The sequence below is a fragment of the Lycium ferocissimum genome, chromosome 1 (assembly GCF_029784015.1).
Source record: "Lycium ferocissimum isolate CSIRO_LF1 chromosome 1, AGI_CSIRO_Lferr_CH_V1, whole genome shotgun sequence".
NCBI classification, from domain to species: Eukaryota; Viridiplantae; Streptophyta; class Magnoliopsida; order Solanales; family Solanaceae; genus Lycium; species Lycium ferocissimum.
Window position 1 is genome coordinate 72342374 of NC_081342.1, and position 14839 is coordinate 72357212.

At 34.6% G+C, this 14839-nt stretch overlaps 1 protein-coding gene across 1 annotated transcript; it reads right to left on the reverse strand.

The window, feature by feature from the left end:
* Nucleotides 1–7075: 7075 nt before the first annotated feature.
* LOC132059693 (ethylene-responsive transcription factor ERF027-like) lies at nucleotides 7076–8861 on the reverse strand. Its single transcript, XM_059452398.1, has 2 exons — nucleotides 7793–8861; nucleotides 7076–7398 (listed from the first exon to the last, which is right to left on the reverse strand). The coding sequence occupies exons 1-2, from the start codon at nucleotides 8211–8213 to the stop codon at nucleotides 7217–7219; spliced, it is 603 nt and encodes a 200-aa protein (XP_059308381.1). The 5' UTR covers nucleotides 8214–8861; the 3' UTR covers nucleotides 7076–7216.
* Between the last annotated feature and the right edge of the window lie 5978 nt (nucleotides 8862–14839).

Here is a 14839-nt window from a genome sequence, read left to right on the forward strand (position 1 = left end):
TTAATCCACTCATGTCCGGATGATTCTCATAATGACTGGATCCTTTCATATTTTATTAAATCTCATGTTCCCCGGCAAGGACCGGAGTGTTCTTTTGGCGGGATGCAAGCACCGGACCATGGATCGGTTATAAGTTATTGCTCTCCCTACTTATGATATTTTTACTATGTTATATATATATATCCATGTCATGCTCATACTCATGCTCGTATCCAGGTTTCGATTTCGGTTCATTATTATTCCATGTCCCATGTTATTTCTTTCGGTTGCTTTACATACCGGTACATTCAATATTTGACGTCCCCTTTTATTGCCCGGGGGCACATTTCACGATGCGGTACGTATTTACGGACGCCACATCGCTCGGTAGGATTTGCTCGTATCGGCTCATTGGTGAGCCCCATCTCATTCGGGGTTTAGTCAACTTTTATCTTTATTTTACTAGTCATGCTTTTAAAGGTATCTTTGGGGGACCTTGTCCCAACAAGTACGTTTTCCAGTTCAGACTCATGATTAGAGGTTTCATAGACTAGTCAAGTTTAGTTATGTCAGACAGGCAAGGTGTTTAGCCATTTTGGCTCATTTACGATATTTCCGCATTCGTGTTTAAATAAGTATTTTGATTAAGTATTATGACTTATTGCATTTTATAAAGGCTCATCATGCATTCACGTTATATTCCGCTCATGTTATGCCTTATGATGATTCAGCAAGCCATGTGGTTCGCTCGGTCACATGCAGTAAGGCACCGAGTGCCGTGTTTCGCCCAGGCCATGGTTCGGGGCGTGACAGAGAGGCGTGTCTATTTCAGAGAACCAGTTCGGATTCATGCCGGGACACTCATCTATAGAAACCATCCTTCTTGTGAGGAGACTGGTGGAGCAGTATAGGGAGAGGAAGAGGGACTTACACATGGTATTCATCGACCAAGAAAAGGCTTGCGACAAAGTTCCAAGAGAGATCCTATGGAGATGCTTGGAGGCTAAAGGTGCACCTGTGGCGTACATTAGGGTGATCAAGGACATGTATAAGGGAGCCAAAACCAGGGCAAGGACAGTAGGAGGAGACTCAGAGCACTTTCCAGTTGTGATGGGGTTGCATCAAGGATCAACTCTTAGTCCGTTTTTATTTGCCTTGGTGATGGATGGATTGACGCGGCAAATTCAAGGTGAGGTGCCATGGTGTATGCTTTTTGCAAATGACATAGTCCTGATCGACGAGACTCGTAGCGGAGTTAATACTAAGCTGGAGGGTTGGAGACATACTCTGGAGTCTAAAGGGTTTAAGCTGAGTAGGACCAAGACAGAGTACTTAGAGTGCAAGTTCAGTGAAGCACCTCAGGAGGATGGCTTGGAAGTGAGGCTTGGTACCCAGGCCATCCAGAAGAAAAGTAGTTTCAAGTATCTTGGGTCTATTATGCAAGTCAGCGGGGAGATTGACAATGATGTCACACATCGTATTGGGGCAGGGTGGATGAAATGGAGGTTTGCTTCCGGAATGTTATATGACAAGAAGGTGCCACCACAACTTAAGGGCAAGTTCTACAAAGTGGTGGTTAGACCGACTATGCTGTATGGGGCGGAGTGTTGGCCAGTTAAGATCTCTCACGTTCAAAAGATGAAAGTTGCCGAGATGAGAATGTTGAGATGGATGTGTGGCTACACCAGGAGTGACAGAATTAGGAATGAAGATATTCGGGACAAGGTGGGAGTGGCCTCGGTGGAAGACAAGATGCGAGAAGCGAGATTGAGTTGGTTTGGGCATGTGAAGAGGAGAGACACAGATGCCCCAGTGCGGAGGTGTGAGAGGTTGGCCATGGATGGTTTCAGACGAGGAAGGGGTAGGCCGAAGAAGTATTGGGGAGAGGTAATTAGACACGACATGGCGCAGTTCTGACTTATCGAGGACATGACCTTAGATATGAGGGTTTGGAGGACCCAGATTAGGGTAGAAGGCTAGTAGATAGTCTCGTTATCCTTCCTTATTAGTAGTCGCATTATCGCAATATAATTTCTTGTGCTCTGCTTTCTGCTATTATCATTATTTTACGTGCTTTGATTATCCTATGTTATACGTGTCGCTTGCGTTATTTCATTTCCATATCGCTTTGAATCTCTTAGCCCTATCTGACCTCTTTTTATGCTTTTTATTGAGCCGAGGGTCTTTCAGAAACTTGATCGTTCTACCTTGGTAGGAGTAAAGTCTGCGTACACTCTACCCTTCCCAGACCCCACGTTGTGGGATTTCACTGGGTTGTTATTGTTGTTGTTGTTGGTGGTGATTTAGTTGAATTTTACATAATTTTAATGAAAACTTTACTTTTGCTTATTTTTTCATAATAAAATTATCCACGAGACATACGTCCCATAGATCCATGGGACTTACGTCCAGTGCTGCGTAAAACATCTCGGCTTGTGCCCCGCCTAAGCCTGTTAACTAGTTCACCCGGAACCGGAACCGAAACCGGTTAGCTAACCGACCGGTTACCGGTTTCCGAACCGGTATAGTTTACCAGTTACCGGTTTACCGGTTTCGATTAGCCTGTTAGAAAAGCTCTAACAGGACCGGAACCGGTAGGCTTGGTAAAATCGAAAACCGGTTAGCCCTTAAACGTTTTTTTTTTTTTTTTTTTGCTTAATTACGTATTTTACACGTAAATTATGTTATGTTACTATAAAGTATGTATGTGAATATATATATATATATATATATATATTCAAGTTATATGTATTACTCAAGTTTATATATTACTAACGAATAACAACTTCGAGTATTATAAAATTCATGATTGTTTTTTTTTCTAAGTATATAACTTTCTATTTTATAACTTAAGTATATGTGTATTATAAGTATGTTCTAAGTATATTGTAGGTATATATATATTTAAGTTATATGTATTATTTAAATTTTATATTTACTAATAACTCATGAGTATTATAAAATTCAAGATTGTATATTTATAAATATATATATAGTTATAACTTTCTATTTTTTAACTTAAGTAGATGTATATTCTAAGTATATTGTAGATATTTTCTTAACTCAATATAAGTAAGAATATGAACACAAGTAAATCTCGTCCTCTTGGCCTTGCCTCGCCTCTAGCCTTTGGTGGCGCCGCTCCGATCGAATCCAATCGCGAATGCAAACTAGTACTTGCAAGCCAAATCCGGACAAGGAGTATCTATGATCTCCAATTTGTTGTCTTCCTTGGCTAAATGCACTTCTGAGGCCACGGTTGATATTTGAACATTATGTATATCTCGAGCCATTTTTGTAAGTACCAGATAATTCGCCTTGTATTTCTTCCACCATCCTAAGACGTCCCCTTCGGGAATGGTCATTTTCACCAATGGCTGGATCAAATAAAAGTTAAGATCATCAAAGTTTGCAGTACTTTGAGTAGTAGAGGAAGACATTCTCTGAAAAACACCTAAACTCGATATGCCTTTTCCTTTATTTTGAGAAATAGCTAGAAGTACTAGGTGGTGGAGGTTTGGGAGCAACACTTTTTCCAACTTATATAGAATATTATTCAAAAACTTTTCTAAGCTCAATATCTATGGCTCTCTGGGCCTCAAATTGTGATGGTTCCTCGGTGGTAATTTCTAAATATTCATAAATTTGTTTAACCAATTGAGAGGTAAAAGAAATTTTAAGACAGGAATTTAAAATAGAACCCAATATGAATAAATTTGGTATGGAAAAATAATACTTCTTAAATTTTTCCCTCATAGAATGAATTGCCGCTTGGTAACCCGATTTTTCCTTATACTCAAATAAAACTCTAGCTATTTCGGCCAAGTATGCTAAAATTCCGATAACCCCGGGATAAAATTGTCTAGAAAAAACAAGAGTAGCATTATAAAAATGTTCTAAAAATTCTTTACATTCCAAAACGTCTTCCCAATCGCTATCAAATAACCACTCCGAAACCTCTTTATTGTGATTGTTGTGAGTATTTTGTATGGCAATCCTATATTCATACGCTTGTTGCAACATAATGTAAGTGTAGTTTCACCTAGTATCAACTTCAACTTGAATTTTCCTAGGTCTAAGACCAAGACTCTCACATTGATTTCTAAAATCTCTCGTTTTAGCCTTACTTGAATTACAAAAAAGAAAAGCAACCGCATCTCTAACCTTTTGAATAGAATCTTCAAATAAGGAAAGACCACCTCTAACAATCAAGTTTAAAATGTGACAACTACATCTTACATGAAAAATATCCGCTAGTGGAGGTTTCAATTCCCTTTTTATAAGGCGAACCGCTCTTGTGTTGTTTGTAGCACTATCTAAAGCAATACAAACTGTTTTTTTGTAAATGCTAAAAAATTTCATAATAGTTGTCATTCCATCCGCTAAAAATTTACCGTCATGATGACTCTTACCTTCATCGTATAAATAAGCTATAATTCTTTTTTGCATGACCCAATTATCATCTATCCAATGACATGTAATAGCAAAAATTCTAACTTATTAAGACTAAGACCAATATCGATATAAGGGAAACATTACAATTTAAAGAATTAAGTAAATGATGCAAATAAAGTCTATATTTTTTATATAACTCAATAATATCCGCTCTACAAGTACTTCTAGGAATACCCTCAAACATCGGATTATAACTACGTTGAATATAAGTAAAAAAAACTCGCCCCCCGAAGGAAAGGAAAATGGTAAACAATCATAAGTTACGGTCTTTCTCTTTGTTGTAACCAAAAGATTTTCCGGTATGTAGGTCTATTGTTCGTTGAGTATCCACTACGGAATCCGTTCCCTCTACCCAAATGTCTGGATGTGTATTCATTAAATGAGTCCTTAGTGTTCCCGTTCCCCCAGACTTATTGTTCTTACACTTGCATTGAAATGCTTTTTACATATATTACATATGGCTAATTCTTTCTCCCCATCTCTAGTCATAAAATTCCAAACTTTAGAGGTTGGCGTACGAATTTTTGTCGCTTTTTGTTGTGTTTGGGATTCTTGTGGTTGTTGTCCTTGTTGTGTATCACTATCTCCTATCGGATTTTCCGGTGATTGTGTTTCGTCATCGTCATCATCAATAATTTCATTATAGGTTGGGCCAAATCGGTATTCTAATTGTTCATGTTCTAAAATTGGATTATTTTAAGTAATGTCAAATTGACCCATCATATACGCTTCCGTTTCCGGCACAAATGTTTCCTCCATAATTCTCCCCACCCCCCGACTAGCACCGCCTCTTCTAACTCTCTTACACGTAATTAAATCGCAAGCAAATAAATCGCAAGAAAATAAATTGTGAAAATTAAAAATAGAGTTGGAACGAAGGTACCAAATTGCCGAAATAAATTTGGCCAAAATAAATGTTGAATTGAAGGCGGCTAGACTTGCAAATCCACCAACTCCACCAACACTTTGTTTTTGTATAGTTCCAAAATATAAAATAGCTAATAATTGAGAATTTGAGAAAACTTGTAATTTTAAAGTATCTAATAATTGAGAGAATTTGAGATTTGAGAAGAGAAAATTGTTGTGGATGAAAATAAAATGGAGAAGGATTTATATAGGAGTGGGAAAGGGGTTAAAGTATTAAAAATAAAAATTTGGGGGATTAGGGGGGAGGGGGCCAAACTTGGGGTTTTAGGCGTTGCCAACGGCCAAAAATAAAATTGGACCATTGGGCAACAGTACAATAATGGTCACATTTGCCCAGATTTAAAAAATAAAAAAAAATAAAAAAATTTATTGGTTAATCGATCGGTTCCGGTTAACCGGTTACCGGTTCGCCAAAATTAAAATCGTAACCGACCCGATATAGAACGATTTTCGCAACCGCATAGCCGGTATACTGGGTCCGGTTTCAATTACCGATTTAACCGATTGAACCGGAACTGTTTAACATGCTTAGCCTCGCCTCTTAAAACACTGGTGTTAGTAGACTTATGAGCCAGTCAACATTGGAACCGAAAGTTACATTTAAACATCACAATCTCTTAACATTTATGTCAGTTAGACAATTTTCTTCCCCGGTCCCTCCAATAGTTGGTCCTTCCTTTTCCGTTTTTCAAGACAAGGACTTCAATAAATTGATGGTGTACTAGAAAAAAATTTATACATTATCTGATGATTATAACTTATTATAAGGTAATTACTGATAAATTTTTAGTTAGTTGATAACTTTTGAAATAGGATAATTATAACTTATTATAAGGTAATTACTGATAAATTTAAATTTTTAGTTAGTTGATAACTTTTAAAATAGGATAACTAATCTGTTATAATATGTTACTCACGCTCCAGGGCGAATCTATAATGAAATTATAGTGCACGTGAATCTATGATCTTTTCGCAAAACTAGACATTTTATGTACATATTTTCTAGAATTGAACTAATATTATCTGTTGACACTCATGCTATAAAAAGGCTTAATGGTGAACTTGGCACTACAAGAAAGTATAGAAATGACAATAAAAAATTTAATATTTGGCAACAACTTAGTTTTATTGTTGACAAATGAACTTTTCTGTTGCCAAAGAATTTAATTTCGTTGCCATAGTTTAATTATTGTTACAAAAAATACTTTTGGCAACAACAAAAAAAGTTGTTGCAATAACAGTCGTTAGGAAAAGTCTATGCAACAAAAAAAAAATTATTGCCAAAAGTATTTTTTGCAACAATAATCAATCTATGGCAACAAAAGATAAAATTTGTTGCCAAATATATTTTTTCTTTGTAGTGTAGTTGAAAGCTAAGTTATTTACGTAGATGAACAAAGATCATTCCCACTTAATGCATTATTCCTTCTACTTTCTTTAGTTGTGCACTATATTCTAAAAATCCTAGATTCCACAATGCTCACGCCAACTATTTGAGAGTATGCTAGGCACTATCCTAAAACTATTTCAGTAGTATGAAAGTTTTTTCATGATTAAAGAAGTCTTCCTCTTACCGAAGGGAGCTTGAAGTGTAAAATATAGTAGGTGATAGACCAAATAGTGTAAAATTTCTTTTACATAGGCGTGTACGACATAGGAGCTAAGTTAAACTTTCCGTAGAAAAAAAACCACTTGTCTTGTTAATAGAGGGGGATTTAAAGTGAATTCTATGAATTCAATTGAACGAAGCGAATTATTTATGCAAAGGAAAAAGATACTTATTACTTATGCATATATTAAAATTACACTTTCTCTAAATCCCTTAATTCTAAATCCTAGATTCGTCTCTACTTGTTTAATAGCTCCAAAGACTTTCAGCATCAAAGTCTCCTGGTGAATAATCTTCAAAGGATGAGGAATTTATTCTTGGGGGACTCAGCATCATTGCATCCGCCATATTAACAAGCAAACTGGGAAAATCAAACAATGCTTCCTCATCAACATATTCATCCTCAGTTGTAATCATTTGCGTACTTCCTGATAATAGTGGCGGAGTCAAAAAATTTAATACGAGAATTTCCAAAAAATTAAATTTTAACCGTAATCTAAAATCATTAAACCATTTTATGCAGTAAAAGATTCCCTTTTGTTAAAGAGATTCGGCAATTTATACATACTCCCTCTGTTTTATTTTATGTGGGACCTCCTTGCTTAGTTTGTTTGAAAAAAGAATTGCACATTTTTATATTTCAAACTGTTTAATTTTAAACTTTTCATTTTATCATTAGTAACATGCTTTATAACCACATAAATATCATAGCTAGCTGGTTTAAAACTACAAGTTTCAAAAGTTTTTTTAATTCTTAAAATTTATGCACAGTCAAATACTGTAACAAAAAAATGAAATGGGAGGGTGTGTATCTATATATACCTATTTGCATAGCATAATTTTCCGACGAAGATGATCCAATTGACCCTCCTTCGTTACATATAGCTTCGCGCCTGCTTCCTGTTGACCAATCATCATTGCCCTGCGGAGCCATTGCAGCTGCCGCGGCGGCAGCGGCGTGTCGTATATCCGCCGAAGAGGGTGAGGAAGGGAGCTTTGGATAAGAATTAACATAGTGAGGAAAATTTAGTACAAGATTATCACTTCCCTTAAGAGCTAAGGCAGCAACATCATAGGCAGCAGCAGCCATTTCTGGAGTAGGGTATGTACCTAGCCATATTCTTGTAGTCTTACGTGGCTCTCTAATTTCAGACACCCATTTCCCACTTCTACAACGTATCCCACGATATAAAGGATGTTTGGTATTTGTCCTAGACTTTGTACTATGTGAAGGGTCCGCCATATAGGTGTGTGATGATATATATGGATATATAGTAGAATTTAACTTATATACACTGACAGTATAATTTATTCAATTTGTCAGTATACTGAAGTTAAACTCTTATATATATGTGTGTACAATTGTACGGGTGATGTGTCTATGTGTAATGCGCTTCTTACAACTCCCTCTAGTGCATTGCCAGTCCGCTCAGAGTCGACGGATGTAGAATATATGATTCGGGTTTGGCAAAACTTAATAGCTTAGACTCAAACTCTATATATGTTGAAAAATCTATTAAAATTACTTATAATAAACTGCGAAACCAGTTGCTAGCATAAACGGGTTGTAGGTTCTGGGGAAGCGAGGGGCTTCCAGAACTCATAAACTTCAAATATTGACGAGTGTTTATAAGAAATAGCTTGTGACATTCGTATTGCCTTTGATTGACAAAAGAGATTTGGATGGGAGGTTATTCTTGTATTCGCTGCTGAGTTGGCTAGATTTGGTAGTATATATATGAAAGGTCAAGTATATATGTGTGTGGATATGTCTATATGTGGATATTTAATTTATATACACTGACAGTATAATTAATGTTTACTCTGTCAGTGCATTGAAGTAAAAAATCCTATAGATAAGTGTGTTTTTGTACAGAATTGTATGTGTTATGTGTCTAAGCGCTTCTCACTGCATATATATATGTTTGCTCAAGAAAAAGTGAAAGCGTGGGCAATTCGTGGGTAAGTTGCTATAAAGGTTTTATGGTGTCGTTAAATAAATTGGCATGATTTTGTTACACGAGTGAGACACATGTGACAGATTGCACACGTAATTTGGTGCAAATTTAGCTTTAATATCTGTTATCTGTTATGTCAATGTCATTTCCTTGCGGGCCACATTTTCTTACACAATTTGGTGTGCAAGCTGTGTGATTAATGTATTCACATAGAAAAAAATAAAATTGGATATTGTTACCCACGTGATTAGATAGCAGAGTCATAGGTAAGAGTTCAACTTTATGTTTTTAGATTTTTGAACGGCGATTTCAAGTTTAATAACTAGATTCGGAACTTATTATTTATACATATTTAATAAATTTTTTAACACAAATACATTATTTGAGCAAAAATTATTGAGTTCGGCGAAATCCGTATCCAGGCTTCTAGCTTCGCTCTTGTATGATGGTATGCAGTTTTTATAGTCGTTGTCATCTTTGCTGATAAGATTTAAGTTATATTTACACAAATAGTATAAAAAATTTGTATATTATCAAATATTTAACTGACTGTAGCAAGTTATTCTTTTATTTTCCAGGTTACAATCGAGAGAATCATTCGTCCTTTACTAATATATACGTTATCAATGCACAAAACTTAAATAATATTATTGTCAATCGTGCTAACAAATTTGGGGTACTAATTCAGTTCAGTTGTTTCATTTTCTTCTATTATTTGGAAATAGAAAAACTTTATGGTATATATTAGTCCAATAGTATGGTTTTTAATAAAAGACTTGTATTTGAACTAGCAAATTAAGGATGCAATTTAGTACCAAAAAAAAATTAAGGATGCAATAATCTTCTGCTACTGATATACTAGGTGATCCTTGTTGTACAAAATTTGAATATATTTCTTCATTCTTCTGTTGATTATATTGAGATTAATAATCTTTTTATGCCAATTAATGACAATATGGCCCATGACAGGTTTAATAATCCCACTTGAAATTTGTTAACAATTAATCAACTGTTCCTTGGTTTCTTTGGGCTCCATTTCATTTGATTAATGATATCATATAAGAATAAAAGCACTTGAAGACAACTTAAAAGATTTCCCTTTATAAAAAGATATGGTATAAGCGGATAATAATTATTAATTTGTGTTTGTGTCTGATATTTCTATGGATGAGAATTAACCGACAAGGCCTTGTAGTTGAAATAATAATATTCATGAATGGCCACAAGTACAAGGTGCAACCTTTTAAACATATGTTGACGACCAATTCAATTCGTCTAGTCATTTCAATTGTGGCAATACCTTAAGGGGTCGTTTTGTACACGGTATAAGGTGGAATATCCCAGCACTAATTTTGGGATTAGTTTTATACCATGTTTAATAGAAGATATAAAATTTCTCAAGATAAATTTATACCTTCTACCAAACAAAGTATAAAATGAAGCTTATAGTTAAAGATGGGATATCCCACTTTATCCCATTAACGTTGGAATTATTTTATCCCACCTTTTAGATGGGATAAATTAATCCCAGGATTATAATCCTGGGATTATAATACCAGAATAATTTTGTCTGCGTACCAAACGACCACTAAACGTTATACAATCCCTTTTGATAATGAAAAGAAAAATTCCCTTCAAATTAATTGGTTTGTCTTAGTTAGTATTTGAACAATCAAAGATATTTTGTTTGATCATAATTTTTTTCAAATACTTTCCAAATATTTTTTAATTGTTAACTATTGTGGCATATAGTACTTTTATGTAGTTTCTAAATATGTAAATTTTATATTAAAATAATTGAAGATTTCATATCCGAATTCACACTGAAGATTAGTCAGTTTGACCCTCGTACTCCGAATCAAGTTAAACAAATTGAAACAAAGGGAATATTATCTTTTTATATATGAAAAGCATTCAAATCAAACAATCATATTCTTTTTGTCTGGTCCCTCTACTCTTTGCTTGTTTTGTTTGAGGTCAGATGTCAAAGATAGCAGAGTTTAGGTTCAAGAGGACATATACACAAAGAGAAATAAGATTATCACCCTACTAAAACAAAAACATTGTTTAAACCTTTTTTTTTGTTGTTGTTGATAAAAGTCACAATTAATTACAATTAAGAAAAAATTAAGCGATGGTCCTATTTAAACATGAGCATCTAAGCAATCGAGCTAACCAAGTCAAACTTAATTACCCACATTTGTTATAGTTATGAGCCAAGTTAAGTTCAATCGAGCTTCTATACAATCGAGCAAATTAGTCGAAATACCCATCCAAGCTCAATCGAGCTTTATTGCTAAACTGTAATCGAGTTGGTTCATTAAAGTTTATTTCTGTGTCTGCATCAACATCCTATTCTAAAAAAAAATGAAATTTATAATAAACTGAGTGATGGTGCATATGTAGGCTGAGGTAGTTAGTTAAACTTTAAATATTTCGACTATTCTTTAAATAGAGGTTCTAAATAGGGTTATTTGTGCACTTGGCCCAATATATAGCCCAAGCAAATCGGTGGGCTTTCTCAATTTTGAAAGGCCAACTCTTTTCTTCTGAGAAGCCCAGTTCTTTAATTACTCAACAAATTGCAGTTTTTGTGGGTCAAATTTGTTGCTCAAGACAAACAATTTTTTTGCGGGAATAAATTTATATTTTCGTATCATAATATCTCACAAGTTATGCCCCGCGTTTTTAAGAACTTATGCCCTGCTAGACATAACCTCAATTGCTAAGGCCAAAAATTAAAGACCATGTCATATTTCCACTCTCATCCCACAAACTTAATAGGAGAGTTAAATGTACTTGTAATATCTCACTTAATAACGCACTGCATAGTATAGCAAAGTCACATTTTTCTTTCATTTATAGAAACATTCAATTAACCATCACCACCAAATAGACAATTAACAGTTTAATTTTTTATACCATCCTGCTATTTTTGTCTAATGTCGTATACTCTTCATGTCCAGTTAACCAATCACTTCTTCTCCTATATTTGCGTTTCAGATTATTTAGAGTTTAATAATAAAGTTCTTTTCAATCATACATTTATCTTTTGAGGTAAAGCGCTCAATATCAAAAAGATTTTCATTCCCAAGTTCAAACACGAGACCTCTAATACAGTCAGACCTCTCTATAACGGCACCCGCATATAACAGCACCTCTCTATAACAGCTAAGATTTTTTGGAACCGATTTTTTATGTTATATTTTACTTCTCTATAACAGCATTTCACCTATAATGAAGAATAAACCAACTTTATAGCGATGCGCTCTTTGTAAAATTACCCCCATATAACGACTATCTTCTTTTTTTTTGGTAATATAATAATTAACTATCTTTATAAAAATAGAATATCTATGATTACCAATAATAAGAGTAGAAATTTTGACCAAATATTTGATCATTTAATACACTATTTATGACAAAAAAATATCATATGAATATATATATTTTCATCATTAAACGATTTTCCTTCGTTATACAAAGTGTGATTAAGCTTAGAATTTGACAATTAAAAATTAGATTTTATGCATTTTTTTTGCCTATAACAGCGAAGTATTATTTAAATGTCAATGCTGTTACATTCTCTATAACAGGTAAAAAATTTCGGACCCAACCATGCTGTTATAGAGAGGTTTGACTGTATAAAGGGTGAAGGAATTAATCACAACTATCTATGCAGTATCCCCCTAAGTGGTAGCTCTAATTACTACTCAGCCAATTAGGGTGTATTCAGGAAAAATATTTTTAAATTTATTTTTATATTTGGTTGGTCAAAAAAAAATTTAAAAGTATTTTTCTCTAATAAAATAAATTCCTTAAAAATCAAGTTAATGAGTAATTTTCGATGCCATTAAGGAGACCGAGTTTTATAAGTAGCCTTCCACAGTGATTATCCTCGACCCCACCCCCACCTCCTCGCCACCCCATAATCCATCTCCAACCCTTCATAATGTTTGTCTAAATTATATATAATACTATTGTGACAATATTTTTTACTTATTTAATTACCAAACACCAAAAAACAGAAGGAAAAAAAAGATGGAAAAATCACTTAATTTTTAGAAAAAGTATTTTCATCGTACCAAATACACCTTAGGGGAGAAGTTTGGACTTCCTACCTACTAAGGGTGGAGGTAGCCTTCACGATGCGGTTCGGCATAACCTAATAGTTTTGATCCAAATAATAGTTTTGATCCAAATAATGTATATATGTTAAGAAATTATTTAAATATCTACAAAAATTAATATATATATATATATATATATATATATATATATATATATATATATATATATATATATATATATATATATATATATATATATATATATATTGGGGTTAGCGAAAGAAGTGGCGAAGAAAAGAAAGATTTTCAATTCAAGGTTTCCGCTCTCCGATTTGATCAAACTAAGCACTTTTGATTTGATCAAACTTTTTACTATCTTACCTTTAATACAACAACAATAACATACCCAGTAAAATCTCACAAGTGGAGTCTGAAAAGGATAGAGTGTCCGTAAATCTTACCACTATCTTACCTCTAATGTGCACTGTAATTTCCGACGTACATTTCTTCGGAAAGAACGTCCAACTCTCTATATGCATTGGTGAAATTGTTAGATGAAAAAGGCAATATTGCTGGATAGGGCTTCGTCCATTGTCCAAGATTCCTCATGATTGTCCCCTTTGGGCACTCAAGTCGTGTCTCAATCCCTATGTGGTTGATCCTCCTGCGGCTAAAGAAATTTTATTAAATTTAAATTCACAAGAATTTTGGATTATAATAAATTCAAGATATTAGTCCAAATAAATATTGTGAATTAATATCATTTTGAATTAATTATTTAAGACCAATAAATATGGATTTAATTAATGGCTCGATTTTATTGGGCTAGTCCATTAGTTTGGGCTACAAATGATGAGCCCACTTTGCTAAGCCCAAGATGACATCTTATCCTGGAGGCCCAAATTGTTGCCACGTGTCAAATGACATGGCACGCCAAGTCAAATGAAGGAGCCCATAGGGTCATGCCACGTGTCAAAATGATACAACATGCCTAGTCAAATCAAAGGCCAATGAAGAATCACCACGTGTACAAGTTACATATTCAAGCCAATTAAATATCGCCTTGTCAGCTTAAATCTGATTGGCTGAAAGGAGTCTGTCGTTATCACAATTCCTCTATCCTACAACTATAAATAGGGGTTTCATAGTTCAGAAAAGGAGACAGAAATTCTAACAAGAAGCCAGAGAGAGCTCGTGGATCAAACACCGCAGATTTCTCTACAAGCTAAAAGCATTCAAACATTCAATTATTTCTCTAGAAGTTCTAGAGATCAAGACAAAGATTCAAGATCAAACTTCAAGCCCCTGCATCTAAGCACAAGTTCAAGATCAAGACCACCAGATTCAAGATTAAGCTCAAAAGCCCTTGAATTCAAGTACAAGTCGAGATCAAATCCATCAAGTTCAAGATCAAGCTCAAAAACCCTTGAATTTATTATTGGAAAGGCGAATCATAGGATTCATAGAGGTTGTAACACTCATATACTGAAATCAAATAATACGATTGTTACGATATTTTCCTGTCTTGATTATTATTTTCTCGACGCGAATTTTATTGTCTACAAATTCTGGCACGCCCAGCGGGACAATTTCTACCTCTCATCTCAACTTTTCGATCATCAAAGCTCAAGAACATCGAAATGACTTCAGAGAAGATCAACTCCAAATCAATTTCCTCCAAGGTTGCTAAATCCAAGTTCTCTGTACGATGTGGAAAGCATCCTCGACATTACTTTCGGTAGCATTGGACCAGTTACGAGGAGCAAAGCAAGCATGTTGGGACAACAAGCACTCCAAGTGTTGTCCGCAACAACTCCTATTTTCGGATCTTCATCCCCAAA

Excerpts from the sequence above, each read along its gene's own strand:
- LOC132059693 (XM_059452398.1), bottom strand. The coding sequence starts at position 8,213 with ATGGCGGACCCTTCACATAGTACAAAGTCTAGGACAAATACCAAACAT. Across the intron at positions 7,399-7,792 it reads AAATTATGCTATGCAAATAG|GAAGTACGCAAATGATTACA; the intron begins GTATATATAGAT and ends CACTATTATCAG.